At 42.4% G+C, this 21117-nt stretch overlaps 2 protein-coding genes across 3 annotated transcripts; both read right to left on the bottom strand.

The window, feature by feature from the left end:
* Window positions 1-450: 450 nt before the first annotated feature.
* On the bottom strand, window positions 451-3793 carry LOC147385919 (ATPase complex subunit). 2 transcript variants are annotated; one of them, XM_086422611.1, is made up of 7 exons: window positions 3505-3793; window positions 3355-3395; window positions 3149-3212; window positions 2692-2883; window positions 1641-1712; window positions 1140-1318; window positions 451-860 (listed from the first exon to the last, which is right to left on the bottom strand). In XM_086422611.1, exons 1-7 carry the CDS (start codon window positions 3670-3672, stop codon window positions 743-745), a joined length of 834 nt encoding a protein of 277 aa, XP_086278737.1. In that variant the 5' UTR covers window positions 3673-3793; the 3' UTR covers window positions 451-742. The 2 variants fall into 2 exon arrangements, with proteins under 2 accessions (XP_086278737.1, XP_086278738.1); XM_086422612.1 differs by having other exon boundaries at window positions 3149-3217; window positions 3505-3603.
* A 1816-nt stretch (window positions 3794-5609) lies between these two features.
* LOC147385918 (Serine carboxypeptidase S28 family protein) lies at window positions 5610-20567 on the bottom strand. The gene is given in 9 exon segments (XM_086423202.1): window positions 5610-5743; window positions 16995-17044; window positions 17159-17238; window positions 17322-17477; window positions 18815-19061; window positions 19174-19289; window positions 19714-19847; window positions 19966-20152; window positions 20277-20567. Coding segments are annotated over 9 exon segments (1395 nt in total).
* Window positions 20568-21117: the final 550 nt, after the last annotated feature.

The following is a 21117-nucleotide window of genomic DNA, read 5'->3' as shown; positions in this document are numbered from 1 at the left end:
ATCATATTTTTCAATTAGCAACTTTATGCGTAGTAACTAGTTATACATTACAAATAGAAAGAGCCATAGCCGAGCTCAGCAAAGTGAACAGTGGCTCTGCAACGTGGTTTAGTGGATTACATAGCAATGGAACTTTAATGTCCTGGTGTCAAACCGAGGTCATCTAACAAAGAACAAGAGTAAAACCAGGATGTAACAAAAACTAAGATTTCCAAACAACAATGCCTAAGTGACCTCAAGATTGTACCTCACATCGCACATCCAGAAGTGAAAGTGTATGGGAACCATAGATGCTTTTCATCGAGAGACGTGGGAAAAAGCATCTATGGTTCCTATACACTTTCACATCAGGATGTGTGATATGAGGTACAATCTTGAGGTCACTCCAGCACGATTCTTTTCAAAATGAATCTCAACTACTTCATATTTTTAGCATGGCAACAAAAGATATGATCAAAAACTAAAGCAAGATGACTACTAAAAGAGGAAGAATGTTGATTGCCCTCCATGAGGTGTCACTTCTAGGGGCCGGGTCACAACACAACTGCTAGCCCACGACAAACAAATTCAGAATATATTTGCATAGATATAACTGGAAAACATCGAAAACGAACAGTCAAAAGATAGCATTATTTAGGGCATTCTTCCTCTGATTTGTTTTTTCCCCTGCACTCTTTCTAAAGTATTGGGTATATTCAAAATCGCATCAGATGAAGCTCTGGCCTTTTTCAAAGTGTCCGCCTTATTTCTCTTCCATCAAGAGGGACGTGCACGAAAGAAGTGATGTCAACTCTTCTTGTGTTGCCAATCCAAAACCTTGCCATCTAATTCTACCGAACCTATCGAGCAGGAAAATATACCTGTATAGTGACAATGGATAAGACCAACTTCAGAACCAATTCCCACTCTATTTAGAAAAGCATAATGAAAGTAGTGTAATTGAAAGTGGGTTTAGTTTCCCACTCTATTTAGAACCAATTCCCACTCTATTCAGAACCAATTCCCACTTCCAATAAACCAGAAGATGTGACTCAGGATAGAAACGAATGGAGAAGAGGGTTTAGTTTGGCCAACCCCAAATCATTGAGATAAGCTCCGATGATGATAAATGAAGGTTGGGTAATTACAGAAAAACTTACCCAGTGAGAAGGTTCAATATTTTAAGCTCTTTTCTGAAGTAATAGTGGTCTCCAAATGTGTAAACAATTTGTCTCTGGAGAGTATCATTCTTTCTATCAGTATTGGATTTCCGCATTGTCCAAAGAAGTAGCTTCTTTATTGGATTCAATGATAAGAACCAAGATTCTATGAAAGAAACCTGAAAATTAGATAACATCTTTGTTTACTTGAAAGCTAAAAAAACATATGCATATGGTGTGTCAAAATCCATCATGATGATATAACAGTGTAAGTAAGGAACTTATATGCTCCTTCGATCCTGCATGAATGATTCAGTTGGTTTGATGCATGAAAGTAAGGTTCAGAATTGCAATGCTAAGAGAAACAGACTTGGAAATGAGAAGATCAACCATTGGATCAAGAGGTACACCATGTTATAAATAACAAAGGAAACAAAATGCATTAAAGCAAAAGTTCTATAAGAAACCAGTGTTTATTTTGAAGGGGAGCACTGTAATTACCTCATATAGCCGGACATCTTCTGAAGCACTAAATGCATCCAAAAATGGTACACTCCAAGAATTAATCATTGTCTGCGATAGAAAAGAAAACAAAAGGTAACATCATTTATAAACGAGAAAACCAAACTGTGCCTCGACTTTCAATGGATAAGCCAGACAATAATTGGCATTCCTAGATTCATAAAAAAATAAAATAGAGTGGACAGTTTAACACCCCTTAGGCAATGTTTAGAATATTCCAAAGAACAAGAGTATAGGATTTTGCAAGTTTTTCCTCATATTCTGTTGAGTGAATAGTCTAGCAATCTTTGATAGCCATTGTCCAACATTGACACTAAATAAAACATGCACCAAGGCAAGTGTTGACTTACACATTTTTCATTTTTCATTGTCAACAAGCATCCAAAATCTAATTGAACAATTCAATCTCAATAAGTTGACTTTGATCCTATAATCCATTAGGAAAAACAATACATCACACAAATGCTTCTCAGGATCAAATGAATTTGCTTTCGCTTAGAACAAAGCAGCTGGGAACCTGCACAATCAGAACTAGAAGCACTGACAATCCTCAAAGTCCAACTAACAAACCAAGTTAAGTGGCCACGTAAAAAAAATCAGAGAACATAACTCCTCGTGAAATGAAAACACATTGCAATCCCTGCTTTATGTATGAAATTATTAATTTCTCACAACATGTAGTACTTACCTGCCAAGAGAGTGAAACAACAAATAATGGGTAAAGCTTCCTACTACAAATTAAAGCAATAGCATGGATACCCAATGACTAAATAGTAGTTCAACAACCACAACATCACAAACAATCCAAAAAAAAAACAATTATAGTGCTCCCACTAGCAATGCTCTATCAATGATCTCGGATCAATACATTTGTAAGATCTTCTTGGATGTATCGTCGTGTTGCTTCTCCAAAATGTGGCTATTGGGCTAATTAAGTATATCAGGTAGTCCATTTCATACTCTATTCTACTAATTATTCAAATTAAAAGGATTAATGCGCAAACAATCCAAAAACCCAAAATTTGCAAACCTGAGAGCTTGCCCGAAATGAAAGACACAGTAAAGACGCCTTAGGGATGACCATCGTACCACCAGCTCCAACCTCTTTTTCTTGAGAAGTAACGGGTAGTCTAAGACTTGTACCATCGGAGTATTTCACTTCTAATGCAGGGAACTTTGTGGCCGCAATTGCTGGAATAATAGTTTTATTTGCCATCGCAATCTACACAAATTCGCATCAACAAATTGACATTACTGGTAGCAGTTCAAAAAAATGCACTCCCTCTAACGATACCCAAACATCTAAAACTAATATCATTGTATCCGTAATTCTAAACTGCGAAATTTTACAGTTATCAGTGAAACACTGATGGTAATGTGAAAGTTTTAGGGCCTGTTTTGATGTTTTAAAAATCTCTCCTTTTTTTTGGGTACCAAAATGGAAATTCAACAAACAGACCCTTAGTTTAATCAATGTCGCACCTTACCTTGCCACCATGTTTTTTTAGCTCAGAAATGTCGGCGAAATACCCTCTGTTCATTTCATCCGAACTGACCTAAACCCATATGAAATTGTTTCGTTAATTATCTTTCAAATTATCCAAGTTTAAATTACAAAAGAAAAACCATTCATGTCCGGTTTGAATCACAGTTTTAAAGGCAGAAATCCAAATAGGGCCTTAGGGAAACTTACAGTCTGGCACGCTCCTTCTCGATGGCCGCTTTGTTGCCCATCTAAGAAACCAAAGAGATGAAGTTTTTTTATCAAATTAAAGATGAAATTGGAGATCTTTTAATTTTTAATTTTTTTTAATTCAGAGAGTAATAGAGAAAGAAGAAAAACCTGGTAAATGTCGAAGAAGCGATGAGTTGTTCTCTGTGAAGGGAGAAAGATCAGATCTTTTACTTCTTCATGTCTATCTCTTCTCCCAAGGAGGAGATTTGCAAAAACAGCTTCGGACCTGTTTGCGTTTTGGTGGTGGAGAGTCATCAAACGCTTCAACCTCAACATCTTCTCCTTCTCCAATCTCCCACTCAATCCAAAAATGAGTTACAGAGCTTTTAGGGGTTGTTTGTTTGACTTATTAGTACCTAGCCATGGTTTTTAAGCTCCGTAACTCGTCTCGTAACGTTGGAGTTGTTTTGGTTGACATCATTGAGACAATGATTTTTAATCATTTAAAATTCTGAATTTTTTCGGAAAGAATTTCTATTAAAAAATGAATTTAAAAAAATATAAAATTAAAAAAAAATTAATTTAAAGGTGAAAGAATAAAGAATTGAGATTTTAACTCATTTGTCTCAATTAATTCAGATGTAAATTTAAAATTCTCGTCTGATACGTCCCATTTAACTCATGAGTTAATTATTTTCTGTGTTATTTCGTTTGTATCGCCCGAGATATTGAAAAATATCGTCCGAGACGATTCGTTTATCTCATGATATGCCCATCGTCTCAAAATACTTTGTGAGTTAGTCTCGTTCAACTTTGATATCAAGTTAACTTGGGCGATAGATCTTGGTCTCAGACAAATTTAAAAATCATACTACCTATAAAGTACTAAGTTCTACTTCTCATTGTTCTATGTGATGTGGGTTGGCAATAGTTCTCGGGCCAAACCTACTTAAACCCGACCCGTGAATTATAGAAATTAGGTCCATGTATCCTTTTGGACTTTCTTATAAAGCCTATAAATAAAAATCCTCAAATTTAACACAAGTTAAGGGGGTTATGGGCATGTCACGGTACAAGAAGGAGATCATTGACAGTAAGCAATCGATGGCTCGAAGAAGGCCTATTGTCACCTCAATGCCTATTAGGATCTCAAAAAGGAGAGTCCTCTACTGAGTTCTAAGTAGGGAATAATTGAGGCATGTCAAACTATACTACGACGTTCGTTCCATATGGGAGGGATATTTGGGTTTCTCTTCAGGCTCCTACGACTTAAGTGAAGGATTCTTCAAAGTCCCCACCCCTATACCCATCCCGAAGGTGAACTAGAGCTAAAAGACGGTTGTCCCCTCGGGGGTGCTATACAGATACTTAACGTTAAAGTCAGACACACGGGTCTAGTATGAATGCTTCCTTTATCCAAACAAGCATGGCAATTCCTTTTCCGCTGACCTTAACTATTTGAGTTACGGGTTCAGATTGAGCCAGTTCAAAAAAAAATTTCTCATCTAATCCGAGAATCAAATCTTCAACATTGAATGCTTAATGTAATCGTCTTAATTTATTGCACTGCAATCCAAGGCATTTTTGGCTGCAGTGCACGCTATGTTCTCACTACCAAAATTCATGAAAGAAAGACAATGCGAATAAGTACGTCAAGGCCGCGCTTTACCAATACTGTATTTGGGCACAATCAATAGGTGAGGTAACTTAGCCTTAACGTGCTACTTCTACTCCTTGCGCATAGAATGGCATCTCACACGCAAGTAAGACTGACGAAACTACTAAGGCAAAGCAAATTAAAACAGTAAAGTCAGGCTAGCTTCTATTACGATTAATAGCCCGACACATGCAAGAGACCTACACTTGATTTCATAGGAAACTTTTGGCTCTTATATATTTTCTATGTGGATTTGTGTGAAGTTATCATATAATGCCACGTGGTACTCTCTATATTATAGCTGGTTGGTGGGTTTGCTTAGTTCCTATTTGGCTTCTTTGTTTGCCACTCTAGAACAACCCCGATTCATAAAGATAAAGGGCATGTAAGTTATTTATGTTAATTTCATAAAAGAAGACCTAGGTCAAGGGGACTTGTCAAACACTAGACATCTCACAACACATCTAGTCAACATGTTGTGCTCCCTTTATACCATGATACCATGAATATTTGACACTCCTTTTGTTAATCCTTGCATTAAAAATACTTGCAGAGAAAAAAAAATATTCGAATTGAAAATTAACTCATTAGTGATTCTTGTATGAAAGAATGGAAATCAAGTTGTAGCGTTGCACATGGTATTGTACTCTGTGATCCATCCCTTGATGATCTTGATCTCGGAAGCTCTCTGCCTTACTAACCACTTTGGATCATCCGATGATGCTTTTAATATATCTAAGCAATGGGATCCTGAGTGTTGTTAAGCTTATATTAGAATAAATCCTTTTATTTTTACTAAAAATAAATAATATAAACTAGTGAAGTGGTTGATAATAAAAATTAAGAATAATGATTTTCTGATGCTCCCTTCTAAGACGCTCCCATACACCCCCTGACGTGGCATGGTTTAGAATTATAGATTTTTTTTCTCGGGATACACAACTACACATATTTATGGTGATGTACAATTGTGTATCTCGAGGAAACAAATCTATGATTCTAGCCAATGCCACATCAGGGAGCGTATGTAAGAGGGGGCATAAGAAAATCACGACTCAAAACTTAAAGGAAAAATGACCTAAAAATCCTTATTTTCAACTTCTAAGAAAACACCTTTAATTTTTCTCCCAAAAAAATCAAGCATCTTAAAGCTTTGCAACCTCAATCAATCCATTGTTTTCAACCTATTGAAGAAAAAAGCTTTGATTTTTTTACTCAAAAATCCTATCTTGTTTACAAGATTTGATAGTTGAATGAGACAGGATCTTAAGGTTGAAAATGAAGGTAAAATTTTAAATAAAAAAAAGTAGAAGTTATAGATGGCTGGTTTTGGGGAGAAAAAAATCAAGGGTAAACAGGGGTATTTAGGTCAAGTATTTTGCTAAAGTTCACAGCCACATTTTCTTAATATTCACCAAATATATATATTATATTTTTGATTTATGAAAATTGTAGATGCACGAAATGGCTCTACACTTTCCTTCTCTTTAAGCTCGGGGGACCTGCAAAACAGCCCACTCCGACGATCAAGTTAGCCAAATTGATCAGTGTAGTGTGTTTAGAGAAGGAGCATTCGAACCTCTTTTACTCGTAGTTTTCTTCCTTATATAGGTGTTCAACTTGATCGTTTTCTGTGCCACCCCTTGAGGTGACTTGGGGTAGTTAGCTTACTCCCTGACATGTCAGCTGCAGGAGTTGTTGCAACTGCCCCATCACTTCTGAGAAAGTCAGAGTTGGCCTGACATGACGTGGGTTGTTAGAGCTGGCTGTCTATTGCTGGCACGCCTGTCAGGCTTGTCATACCGACCTAAGAGGCAGTTGCCCGGACCGCTTCACTGGCTGATGGCCTAGCTCCGAGCTTCGAATACAAGCATTCGTCGGGGTTAATAAACCGAGCCACGACCTCAAATCATTAATCTTGGCCCCTGATCGAGCCACGTGTCCGTGCTCAAGAATTTTCCCCCACAATACCCCCTCCCGAGGGCTCGGTCAGAATGATCGGGTACTCGGGAATATTAACAACAAAAAATTGACACGTGGATGCCTCTTATTGGGTCTCAGCTAAGATTAATGATATCTTTATGGCGAATCGTTACTTAGCCTTCTCACTTCTCGAGGGCGGCGGTCGGTTGGGCTATTATCGCAGTTCGCGCCCTGTCTGTTGGTTTAAACGGCGCAATTATTACAAAGAGTACACGTGGCGCCCGGAGAGTGGCATCGATTCGTGTGTAAAGGGTCGTATTGGTTTTCTCAGCGTTTAATGCCTCATTATTGTCTCGAGAAACCCTGTCCGTTGATCCTAAGTGCACATCTCGAGGTCCTCCTTATCTATAAATATCCCATTTACCTCTTATTTTCATTTTCACTCTCACTCTCCATGCTGTTACTCTGCCCGTTTGCCCCCTCGCGCGCTCCCTGCCTCTGCCAGTGCCTCCGCCGCGCCCTTGCTGTGCCGTTCAGTCGCCTGAGGTGTCCGGTTAATCGAAGTGCAAAGTCAAAGGAAGGTAACGGAAAAACAGAGGCACCTCTCCTCTCCCTCTTTTTTCTCTGTACATCCAGATGGCCAAGGGAAAATCCCACGCCCCTGCTCGCCCTCCTCTAGAGGTGGTTAGGGACACATTTGGTGTCCCAGCCAGCGTAGGCATGTCCTACGTGGACGAGGCCTCGTCCCTCAGGGAAAGTCCCTCAGGTACCACAATAGTACACTGGGGGCAATTCAGGGCAGGTCTCAGAGTCCCTCTAAGCAGGTTGACTCGGGAAGTCCTGAATTTTTATAGGAGGGCTCCCGGGCAAATGAGTGGAAATTTCTTCCGACTTATTAGCGCCTGCGAGCACATGAACAGCAGGCTGGAGGATGGCCTCCAGCTCGGGCTATGGGACATAAGGGCCCAATTCGTCCTGAAGAAGTGCCCGAACAAACCGGGCTTCTTCTACCTATCTAAGAGGAGAGGGAAGCCGTCCTTGGTCGATCTTCCCGATTCGGACAAGGAATGGTTCTTGTTTCCAATTCGGATATCTGGAGGATGGGAGAGCGCTCCTGGTGACGAGCTTCCCTCTCTGGCCCACCCTTCGTTCAACCCCCAAGGTGAACTTTCCACTTTAATTCCCTTTCCTTCACCCTTTCAGTTTCTTCTCTTTTTTGGTAACTAACTTCAAACTTTTCTTGTTTCCACAGCTCCGAGTAAAGACAAATTCCCGAGTGATTCGGTGGTGATCAATCACCTGCTATCGACTCCCGAGCTCTACAACCACGCCACCGCCTTCCTTCCGCCAGCCATCCGTCCTCCGAGCATGGCGCTCCAATCCAAGCGCCCTCCCCCAGTCCTGGACTCCGACTCCGAGGACGAAATCGCGGAGGTTGCGCCGACACCAACTACCGGGGTCCCAGTGGTGGGAAGCTCCGGCATCGGGCAAGGAGAAGAAGAAGAAGAAGAAGACTGCCAGCCTCTACTTAAGAGGCTGAGGAGGGGGCCTCACCCTTCCAGAGCCCCGACGGCAGTGATGCAGCTACCACCCCCTCCAGCTGCCGACGCCTCAATCCAACCAGCCGAGCCTTCGCACACATCCTCGGCTGGTTCGGCTCGTAGGGGAAGCCTGCCCCTCCCTCCCCCCTGGCTGGTACAACCATCAGTTAGGGGTAGGCCGGTATCGGATAAGGATTCTGCCTTATCTGATCCGGCCGTAGCCAGAGCGATCTTCGACGCGTCCGCGCTTCCGCGGGATGTGGAGAAGGTGCGTCGTAGTTTTGTCGGCGATTCGGCAAAATTTTCAAATGAGGCATTCCGAGCTTTGGCCTTGGTAAGTTTTCTACTTTTTGTTTCTGTTTGAATGCTATTTCACTGCGCTTGTATCTTTCTAACGCTTTGCTCTTCTTTTCTACCAGGTCCAACACGCCGTGGCCAAACTCGTTGAGGCTGGCGACACCTCCGCGCAGGACCTCAAATCCGCGGAGGGTCGCATATCTCAGCTCCAAGCTGAGAGGGATATGGCTGCGGCCAGCTCCCAAAAACTCCAAAAAAGCTTGGATAGCGTACTATCCGAGCTGGAGCAGAATAAAGACCGCCTGGCTCTCGCAGAGGGGAAAATTTCATCGTTGGAGGAGCTAGTGAAGGCAAAGGAGGCGGAGCAAGAGAGAGCTCTTCAAGACCAACTCAACTCCCTCCAAGCCCAACTGGATTCCTCGGAGGAAGCCTGGGAGGCGGCATACAACAAACTGAAAGCGAAACTAAGGAAAGCCGAGGCTGCTGCGAAGAGGCCAGAGGTGATTCCTGAAGTTGAAACTGTCGTTGCCCCCGAGCCACCTACCGAAGATCAATCTATTCCGACAGAGGAACAAGTCCCCGATGAAGCCGAAGCCACTCCTGCCGCGGATGCTTGATTTTTTTCCTTTTTCTCTTTCTCCTCCTTTTTGTAACACAATTTTGTAACTTTATGTGTAATTTTCAATGGAAATATATAAATATTTCGTTTTTCGTTGACTCTCGTGCCTTCTTGCTTTCTTTTCCCTGCTTTTTATGTTAAGGCATATTGCTTAAAAAAAATAAACGAAATAGCTTACTATATTTAAGCCCTTGGGTTCGTCATTTGTCCAAGACCGACATCTTGTCTCGACCATAAGATTTCTCCATGGACTTGATGCTAGCAAAGAACCGGGGCCCCGACTCCGTACTAGATTTTTTTAGTTTATCTTGGCTCCCGTGTAGAGGCCAAGGCTTTCCCTTAATCCAACTCTTCAGTTGGACTTGGTCCCCGTGGTGGGACCAAGGCTTTTCCTTCAAACCAACTCCTCAGTTGGGCTCGGCTCCTATGGAGGGGTCGAGGCTTTTCCTTAGACCAACTCCCCAGTTGGGCTTGGTCCCCGTGGTGGGACCAAGGCTTTTCCTTCAAACCAACTCCTCAGTTGGGCTCGGCTCCTATGGAGGGGCCGAGGCTTTTCCTTAGACCAACTCCCCAGTTGGGCTTGGTCCCCGTGGTGGGACCAAGGCTTTTCCTTCAAACCAACTCCTCAGTTGGGCTCGGCTCCTATGGAGGGGCCGAGGCTTTTCCTTAGACCAACTCCCCAGTTGGGCTTGGCCCCCGTGGTGGGACCAAGGCTTTTCCTTCAAACCAACTCATCAGTTGGGCTCGGCTCCTATGGAGGGGCCGAGGCTTTTCCTTAGACCAACTCCCCAGTTGGGCTTGGTCCCCGTGGTGGGACCAAGGCTTTTCCTTCAAACCAACTCCTCAGTTGGGCTCGGCTCCTATGGAGGGGCCGAGGCTTTTCCTTAGACCAACTCCCCAGTTGGGCTTGGTCCCCGTGGTGGGACCAATGCTTTTCCTTCAAACCAACTCCTTAGTTGGGCTCGGCTCCTATGGAGGGGCCGAGGCTTTTCCTTAGATAGCAGGGCTGTTGAGCAAAGATGACTTTATTGATAGTATTTCTTTAAATTGAATACATTCCATGGTGATTGAATTTCATCACCGGTCGGAGTCTCCAAGTAGTAAGCGCCATTTTCCCCGACTTTTCGCACAATATACGGTCCTTCCCAGTTGCAGCCGAGCTTCCCACTATTAATTTCCTTGGTATTAGAAAATACCTTTCGTAACACCATATCGCCGAACCTGAGTTCCCTACGATGTACCTTCCGGTCATAAGACCTCTTCAACACCTGCTGGTACCGTGCCAATCTCTCTATGACTCTTTCCCGTGTTTCATCCAACCAATCCAGATTCCGAGCCACCATTTCATCATTGACCTCCGTTTCTGCCACTTGTGACCTCGTGGTGGGAACCTGTATCTCGGTTGGAATAACAGCTTCCGTACCGTAGGCTAGCGCGAACGGAGTGAAACCGGTCGCCCTTCTTGCCGTGGTTCGATACGCCCATAGGACGCTGTGTAGCTCGTCTACCCATCTTCCCTTGTGTTCCGCCAGCTTCTTCTTCAAGTTCGCAAGGATTGTCTTGTTCGATGCTTCAGCTTGGCCATTCCCTTGTGGATATCTTGGCGACGACTGCAGAGAACGGATTCCGTATTCCTTGAAGTACGATTGCACGCGGTTGCCCTTGAACTGAGTCCTATTGTCAGAGATCAACGCGTAAGGGATCTCGAATCGCGTTATGATGTGCTCCCATGTGAATTTGATAACTTCTTCCTCTCGAATCCGTGTAAGGGGAACGGCTTCCACCCATTTAGTAAAATAATCTGTAGCTACTAGGATGAACAGCTTACCCCCCTTTCCCCGAGGCAGAGGTCCAACAATGTCCAAGCCCCATATCGAAAATGGCCAGGGTGATTTCATGGGATGGAGTTCGCTGGCTGGCTGCAGATGCATGGGGGCATGTTTTTGGCATTGATCACAGGTCTTTACATACTTCTTACAGTCTTCCTGCATCCTCGGCCAAAAATAGCCCTGACTGATAACCTTATTGGCGAGCGACCGTCCTCCCGAATGATTGCCACAGATTCCCTCGTGGATTTCCGCCATTATGAGCTCGGACTCTTCCTTAGTAAGGCACTTAAGAAGTGGCCCCCCGAAGGACATTCTATACAACTCCTCCCCAACGAGAGTGTACTTGCTGACCTGTCGAAGTAACTTTCTGGCCTCCCCTCTGTCTTCTGGCAGTACCTTTGAACGCAGATACTGAGTAAATTCTTCTATCCATCCCGACGTTCTATTGCCTGTGCGCACTCCCTCTCCACATGTTCGATACTTGCTATAGGCAGGTATTCCACAGGTAAAGACCGTCCCTCCGTCTCTCCTAGCATTGAGGCAATGTAAGCCAATGAATCTGCATGCCTGTTCTCATCCCTGGGTATCTGGCATATCTCCACTTGGTCGAACTTCTCAATCTCTCGTTTGACTGAGATCAGGTATCTCGCCATACGTTCGTCCTTTGCTTCAAATTTCCCGTTGCATTGGTTGGCTATAAGTTGAGAGTCGGTGCATAGTTTTACCCGGTCGATTTTCAACTCACTTGCCATTCTCAGCCCGTGGATAACTGCCTCGTACTCAGCTTCATTATTTGATGCCCCATACCCGAGTTTGATGACCTTTTCCAATCTATCATTGCTCGGTGTTACAATTACTATTCCCACCCCCGAGCCTGAGTAGTTTGACGATCCATCGACAAAAATTCTCCATCCTGCCTGCTTGTCCCATAGCTCTACTTCTTCCGTCCCTTCGTCTTCATTTTCCAACTCTTCCCAGTTCGGATCCTCAACCGGGAAATCCGCAAGGAAATCTGCCAATACCTGCCCCTTGATTGCTGTCCGGGACTCAAATTGTAAGTTGTACTCTCCGAGGATTACAGCCCACCTCGCCATCCTCCGCGACTTTTCGGATCTGTGCATCATCTCTTTCAGCGGGGTGTCCGTCACGACTCGGATGCGGTGCGAGAGGAAGTAAGGCCTGAGCTTGTGTGCCGAGTAAACGAGCGACAATCCCACCTTCTCCGTTCTGGTGTACTTAACCTCCGATACGCCCAACGTTTTGCTAACGTAATAAATAGGATATTCCCGTCCCATTTCAACTTTAAAGAGAACTGAGCTTACCGATGATGGACTGGTCGCCAGATAAATCCCCAGCTCCTCTCTTTCTTCCGGAGAGCTAAGGATCGGTGGCTGCCCCAAATACCTCTTTAGGTCGCTAAAGGCTACCTCGCACTCCGTACTCCATGCGAAATTCTTCTCCTTCTGCAATAACGCGAAGAGCGGGCGGCATCGATCGGATACCCTGGAGATAAACCTGTTTAGCGCAGCTATTCTCCCTGCCAACTTCTGCACCTGCTTTTGGTCAGCGGGGCTCGGCATCTCTACCAACGCCCGGATCTGGTCTGGGTTTGCCTCGATACCTCTCCTGGTGATAATGTGTCCGAGGAATTTCCCAGAGGAAACGGCGAAGACACACTTCTTCGGATTCAACTTCATTTTGAAACTCCTCAGCCGATCAAATGTTTGCTTAAGGTCTGCCAGATGGTCTCCCGCTCTCTTGCTTTTTACCAACAGATCGTCGATATATACCTCCACAATCTTCCCGATCAATTCTTCGAACATTTTTGTCACGAGTCTTTGGTAGGTTGCCCCGGCATTTCTCAAACCGAACGGCATAACTTTAAAACAGAACAGCCCTTGCTCGGTAATGAATGATGTTCGTTCCTGGTCTTCCACTGCTAGGGGGATCTGGTTATACCCCGAATATCCGTCCATAAACGACATTCTCTCATGTCCAGCAGTGGCATCGACCAACCTATCAATCCTTGGCAGCGGGAAGCTATCCTTTGGGCATGCCTTGTTCAGGTTCGTGAAGTCGATGCACACTCTCACCCTTCCATCCTTCTTCGGCACTGCTACTATGTTCGCTATCCATTCTGGGTACTCTACCTCCCTGATAAACCCGGCCTTCAAAAGCTTTTCGATTTCCTCATTCACCCCCTGCCTGAGGCGCGGCGACAGCCTCCGGGGCTTCTGCCTAATAGGTCGGAAGCTTTCATCAACATTTAATCTATGACACGCCACCGACGGGTCTATCCCAGGCATGTCCTCCATTGACCATGCGAATACATCCTTGTTTGCCCTCAGAAGTTGGAGTAGTGCTGCCCTCTCCTCCTGCAACATCGTGGTACCAACACTAACTATCTGTCCTCCATCGCCCCCGAGATCCACGGCTTCGACTTCCTCAACTGTTACTCGCTGCTCGCGCAGCGGCTGCTTCTGTAATTGCTACAAAGATTCATTAACAGTTGGAGTTACCTTTCTCTTCTTTGGTGGGACGGCCTCGGGGCCTCGGTCTTGCTTCAAAGCCAGGTGAAAACACCTCTGCGCCATCTCCTGATCTCCCCTGATTTCCATTATTCCTTCCTTACCCGGGAAACGAATAACTTGATGATAGGTTGACGGGACTGCTTTCATCTCGTGTATCCATCTCCGGCCCAAGATCGCGTTATAAGCCGAGTCTGCATCTATTACCACAAATCTTATCATTACCACTTTAGACCCTGCTGAGATCGGGAGTGTGATTTCTCCTACCGAACTACTAGCGGCACCGTTGAACCCATAGACGAGGGTCGGCGTTGGCTCCAAACTACCTGAAACCCCCATTCTCTTAGCCGCGCTTAGGAAGAGAATGTCCACCGCGCTCCCCGAATCCACAAGTATTCTTCGGAGCTCGACGTTTCCCACTGGGATCGCGATTACTAATGCGTCCTGATGGGGCCCTGCCGTCCCCCTTAGGTCACTCTCTGTGAATACGATTGCCCGGGGATCTGCTCCGTGGTTTGTCGTTCCAACTACCCGTACTCCTGACGCCACACTGTTAACCCCGACCATATGTCGGATCTTTTTTACCTTCTCTCGAATCTCCCGCCTGGACGGCACTTCGGCCCCTAATAATCCTGTGATGGTATGAACTATCCTGCGCTCTTCCGTCTCTCGACGCCCTCCTTTAGCTGGCCTTCTTTGCTCGGGCTTTCGCTCAGCTCTCTCGGTAGTCTCCCCACTTCTCCTTCCTCCCGCGGAAACATAACCTTTGAGCTTCCCTGCTTCGATCATATCCTGGATGATATGGCGCAGCCTGTAGCAGTCCTCAGTAGGGTGATCCTCAGCCTCATGATACTCGCAGAATGGTTTTCCGGGTTTCCCCTTATACCCCCGTGGCGGCTGAACGAAATCGGGCTCCCTCCTTATGTGCCTCAGTATTACGGATAGTTTTTCATTGAACGGGGTATACACTCGGCCTCTTTTCCACCACGACTGCTCGTTCGAATCTCTCCGCCTTTTCTTACTTCCTTCCACTCCGGGGTGGGTCGGTACCTTTGAAGCGTCTACTCCTCCTTCGCTGTTAGCCACTGTCTGGGTGCTTCTTCTTCTGCCCTTCACAGATTCTTCCACCAGGATGTACTTTTCCACCTTCGCATACAAATCTTCTAGACGAGTAGGATCAGACTTGATCAAGGACTCATGCAACCGTGTTCCCGGGATCACCGCAGCGATGCACGCCGCGCATGCTGTGGCCTCGTCCATGCCCTCTACGTCCAGGGCTCTCGTTCGAAAACGGGTTACGAACGACCTAATACTCTCCCCGGGCTCCTGTCGAAGGTTAAATAGAGTGTTAACTCCGACCTTCTTCCTTCGCAGGTGCACGAACTGCCCAACGAACGTTTCTTCCAGCTCGGAAAAGTTCGTAATGGACCCAGCTGGTAAGGCCTGGAACCACATCATGGCCCCGAGCCTCAAGGTTGACGGAAACAGCTTGCAGAGCAACGGATCATCATTTTGGTACAGCACCATTTGACTTCTGTAGTGCAGTATATGGTCCATGGGATCTCGCGTCCCGTCATAAGTTTCAAACTTTGGCATGTGGAACGACCTGGGTGGTTCTGACTTCATTATCGCCTGCGAGAATGGTGTCCCTTTGAGTTCCCGAATTGCGTTCCGTACCTTTTGCGCGGGATCCTTTCCTCGCGCGAATTCCTCATCCCTCCTTTTGAGCATCTCCTCCACTTCCTTCCTCGTCATGGTTTCTTTAACTTCGGAGCTTCCCTGCTGCGTTTTTACTGCTGCTGAATCTTCAGTCCAATCTACCTCCGTTCTTGCCGCCCGAACAGGATGGCCGCTACTCTGCTCTGCCCCTGGGCCTTCCTCGGTCTCCGCACGCTCGCCTAACCTTTGCCTGAGCTCTTCGTTTTCCTTTCTTATTTTCACTATCTCATCATTTTGTTTCTCCAACCCCCTGCGCATTTCCTCTCTCATCTCTGTGAGTAAGTTGTACATTGCTAGCATTGGATCCGGCGCATTTGGAGGCGAGTCTGCTGGTAGTGGATTTGATGGCTCTCCACGATTTTCGCCTCTAGCTCTTCCCATATTGGTCGTTTTTCTCCTTGTAAGTTTCCCACGGACGGCGCCAAATTGTAGATGCACGAAATGGCTCTACACTTTCATTCTCTTTAAGCTCGGGGGACCTGCAAAACAGCCCACTCCGACGATCAAGTTAGCCAAATTGATCAGTGTAGTGTGTTTAGAGAAGGAGCATTCGAACCTCTTTTACTCGTAGTTTTCTTCCTTATATAGGCGTTCAACTTGATCGTTTTCTGTGCCACCCCTTGAGGTGACTTGGGGTAGTTAGCTTACTCCCTGACATGTCAGCTGCAGGAGTTGTTGCAACTGCCCCATCACTTCTGAGAAAGTCAGAGTTGGCCTGACATGACGTGGGTTGTTAGAGCTGGTTGTTTATTGCTGGCACGCCTGTCAAGCTTGTCATACCGACCTAAGAGGCAGTTGCCCGGACCGCTTCACTGGCTGATGGCCTAGCTCCGAGCTTCGAATACAAGCATTCGTCGGGGTTAATAAACCGAGCCACGACCTCAAATCATTAATCTTGGCCCCTGATCGAGCCACGTGTCCGTGCTCAAGAATTTTCCCCCACAAAAATGACTATATGATAGAAAACTTTTCAAAACAAAAGAAATTTCTAGAAAATATTCTTCTCTCAATGTAAGATCTTCACTCTACGTTAAAGAGAGAGTCCTCAACCTTTCTTATATATATAACATATTACAAGAGAATCAATTTTGTTTGTTACTCTGAAACTAACTCTATAACAAAGTCTACAACAAACTCTTCTAACAGAATCAGTTAACTATAACCTTCTAGAACTCCAATTGGATCCAAGTCATTATGATGAGATAGACATGACTCACATAATGACATGGATTTCTTATGGCTTTCAATGATGTATAGTCATATTTTCTGTTTACTTAGTAAATATTTTAAAGTACTTTTAATATTTTAAAGTTAGTTAGTTTCAGTTTTCTATAAAAGAATATTGAAGTATAAATATATAATGCATAACTCGGGAAAATTTCATATCCTAGTTTGGTGAATTTCAATGCATAACTCGGGAAAATTTCATATCCTAGTTTGGTGAATTTCCAATTCAGCTTAGCAAGTTAGCTCAAACGAATAGTAGTCTAGAGTCAACTCGAAATTCAACCGAGTCTGAGTCCATTCGAAGGATAAAAGACGTACCTTCAGTTGTAGTTATGGCCACAATACTATTTGATATGTTTTGTAACACTCTGTGATAATAAGAAAAACACAAACCAATCAAATTTGATCATCTAAACATCCAACATTAATGTAGAAAGATTTTAAAAAAAAAAAAAAAATGGTAATTTGATGTATTTATTTACCCTCCACTGCTAAAAGGATCTCTGAGTCCAGTAGAGAATATGATATAGCTAGCAAATTTTTTAAGTACCAATTTTATATCCTGCAATTCGCATCAAGAACATTTTTTTAGTCCTAGATCGAATGGTTAGGATCATTTAAATGAAATTTCAATGGGTAACTTACGTTCCCACCAAACTCCGTTACGATCCAATGAGGCCGTGGGGTGACACCATAAAAGCTTTGGCAGCTTTCCGAGTACATGTGTAGATCGAACGGTGAAAATTGGAACATAGTCGAATTGGGGCCATGGCCAATGGGGAATACCAACTTAGTACATGTCTACACACAACGGTACTAAACATAGTTAAGGAATTTCAAGGATCAAAAGGATTGTTAGATTCTGATTATGAAAGAACAAACAAATATATTTTTATACGACTAGTGTTGGAGTGACCTCATTTCGCATTTTCCTGACCTGGAGGTGCGTACAGAATCGTAGATGCTATTCATCGAGATAAGAGTGAAAAGTATCTATGATTCGTACACACCTCAGTGTAAGGAAAATGTGAAATGAGGTCAATCTTTGAGGTCTTCACTTCACTTCGGCGTTTTTCTTTTTGTAATTTACAAGACCACGAAAATATGCATGTCTTCAAGTTCAAGGGTTTCTTTAATATTTACCAAAACCACGAGGGCTAATTCCAAAAAATTCCTTTTCTAATATCATGGCTAAACAAACTGTGAAAAATGAAAAATTCAAACACTCATGGATTGATGATGATGATGTTTGGGTGGAGGACAAACTTTATCTTTCAAACATTATTTCTACATTAATTATGAGATCCTAACATTGAAAAAAAAAAAAGATTTTATTAACTCCAATATTTTAAAAAAAAGATTTTATTAAAAAAAGATTTTAAATGCACTTTGAAAATTGGATTTTGGATCGAAAAGTAGAAAAGAGGCGATGTATGACTCCAATATTACTCTCTTATCATAAAAGAGTCGAACATCTGTTTTGGTATTTATTTATTTTTACCAAAATGATTTCAATTGCACACTTGCATTTGGTATTTTTACTTTATTTTAACCTGAAATTAGAAGACCACAATCTATTTCATTTTTTCCCCCAAAACCAAGGGACGGCAAGAAATATTTTTAGGATTTATTCCGACTTGAAAATAAGTGTATAAATAAAAAAATATCCATACCCTTTACATGAATTTGAAAAAAATGGTATAAAGGTAATCTGACTGTAATGTTTGATCATAAGATACCCGTTTTGGTAAAAAAAAATAAATACAAAAATAGATACATGGCCTTTTTCGTAAAATATTTCAAAAACTTATCTAGCCTATAATTTGGGCAAAATATTTGTTCATTATGATAAAATGCCCTACAATATTAAAAAGAGTCGTGATAATCTAACTTATGCACGTGGCATACTCAACGACACTCTTGACGTGACATGTTCGGGAACCATAGATCTGTATACCTTGTGATACACTTTTTTTAATGGGGAAGTGCAGTTGTATATCCTGAGGCGTGTAGATCTACGATTTGAACATGTTACGTCAGGGTTGTCGATTGAGTATTTCACGTGGGAAGTCATTGTATCACGATTCTATTAAAAAATTAAAAATTTAAAAATAAAATAAAATAAAAAATTGAGTTACCTGCCACTGCCAACCTAAGGATGTTTCGGACGGGTCGAGGTATTAGCTTGTATCGTAACATGATTGCTTAGTAAAATAAGCAGCACCACCTGCAAGTACCCTTCCAAGAATATCGGTTCCTTTGGGTGCTCCATCAATGGCATCACATATCATCTTAACTGGATATTTTGGAGGACTTTTGTATTGTGCAGATTCCGCATACATTTAGTCTAAGAAGTCTTTGAGCTCAAAAAATGTGTTTAAGGGGCTTATCCAACAAACACAAATATATTACAAGTTAATTTTTTTCTTAATTTAATTTAAAATTTAAGACAAAAATAAAAATAAAAATAAAGATGAACAATATTTATTTGAATTACGAGCAAGTCTTGAATTTCTGGCTAAGGACCGAAAGACCGTTTGCTTGGGAAGCGATTTTATCAAATATCGAGCATGATTGTCTTATATTGGTATTATAGATACTCTTGCTAGCATCCTGCATGAATAATAATCCACGACGTAACATTTCATGTACAAATAATCCAACCCAAATTAAGGTTAAATAGATGTTTTATTTCTATTTCTTATCTTCCTCAAAAGCACTTTAAAAAGTTAAATTATCATTTGTTACATATTTGACTTTCATATCCTTGTTGGATTAAAATCCAAAAATGGGATAGAAGCCAAATCCGCCCCAAGACAAGCTTTTGGATTCTAGCTTCTGTGGGAATCCGGATATAGAGCAACCTACAAATTATTCTTGAAAAAATAATTTAAATTAATGATCATAATAATCTATGAAAACTATTTTCAAATAGGAGTGATTCATAGAAGCACTTCTGTTGGAAAGCAAAGCTGCTAAGACATAATAAGTGTTTAAAGTTTAAACACAGAGAAATGGATCAAATTTACTTGCTTACTCTAAAATCCTTGGTGACAATGGAATAGTATCCATCCTTCGGTCCGATATCTTCGAAATAAAGAATTGGTGCCGATGATGCTAGTGCCCCTAAGGCTAGATGGGGGTATTTTAATCGAAACCATGATGCAAGCACTGAAAATTAAATTGAAGAATTTACGTTATTCGTGTGATTTTTGGATTGGTGAAAACTTGATACTAAGTATAGTGAAATTAAGTTAGTGAGATCAAATAATTAGTAATTGACACTTACTTCCACCAGAAGATCCTCCAAAGACGATCACGGGACAATTCTCTGCCGATAATTTTTTCTTCAAATAAGTAATCACCTTTGCATAATCTGCAAGAGCTTGAGCAGAATTGAAGTACCCAAGCGTTCTAGCGTTCCTAAATGCTTCTTTTCTAGACCCAAATGGGATTGATTCACCATAGTATCGATGCTGTATGAGTCTGAAAATGGCCAAAACATCGACAATATGTCATTAATATTATAATAGAGATAATAATTAGCAATAATATTGAGCAAGATTCATCAATCTCATTTACGTAATTTATGTTCTTTACCTCTCTAAATACCATGAGAGCATTAAATAGAGGGGCATGATCATCGAGAAATCCAATAACACCTATGTCATTATCCAAGGGAAACTCTTCGCCGAGATAAACAAAGATTGGAGCACTAGTATTTGCACCACCCCAGTAGCTGAAGTCGATAACGTACCTTTGTTTGAAGGTAGTATAGCTCTCAGGCTTATAATTGAAGTGATCTAGTGTTTGTTTGTAGAAAAACGTCTTGAAGTGATTTGAAGTAGGAGAGAAAGATTCAGATTCATCATTCGGGTTCATCACCGACATGATCCGATGTGGTCTTCAACCATGTTGCAGACACGCATGTTGTGAGGAATAAGAGCATACATGAAAGGCATAGTTTTGAACTTGCAAGAGTAGTTGTAACCATGTCTCTATAACAACAAACGTCAGTGAAGATTTAAGGTGCAATATGAGTCCATATTTATAGAATGATACGTATTGTTTCTTTGATTGGATATTAATCAGTTTATTTGTACGAGAAAATAATAGATTTTATGGAAAATTCTATCTTAATAGACTTTAAGGTATTTAATTTATAAATTATAGTAACCAAAGATATGAAAGATAGGTTTAAAATAAATATTCTAATTAATCTAAATTATTTCTAATATTTAAGTTAATTTCTTAATTATCACTACTTCTTAGCGTGGAGAATCCTAATTGATATATCAAATAGAGAAACTTTTTCCTTACTAACTTAGTAAGATTTTCAGCCTTACTAAGAGTCGCTTTGCTCAAATTGATTATCACATCAGCAATCCAACACCACAGCCCTCTAAGTTTCTTCGAAAAACTCAAATCCCCAAAAAAGAAA

The sequence above is a fragment of the Akebia trifoliata genome, chromosome 14 (genome assembly GCF_017979445.1).
Source record: "Akebia trifoliata isolate Shusen 1 chromosome 14, ASM1797944v1, whole genome shotgun sequence".
Taxonomy (NCBI): Eukaryota; Viridiplantae; Streptophyta; class Magnoliopsida; order Ranunculales; family Lardizabalaceae; genus Akebia; species Akebia trifoliata.
This window is presented reverse-complemented; position numbering and strand designations above follow the sequence as displayed.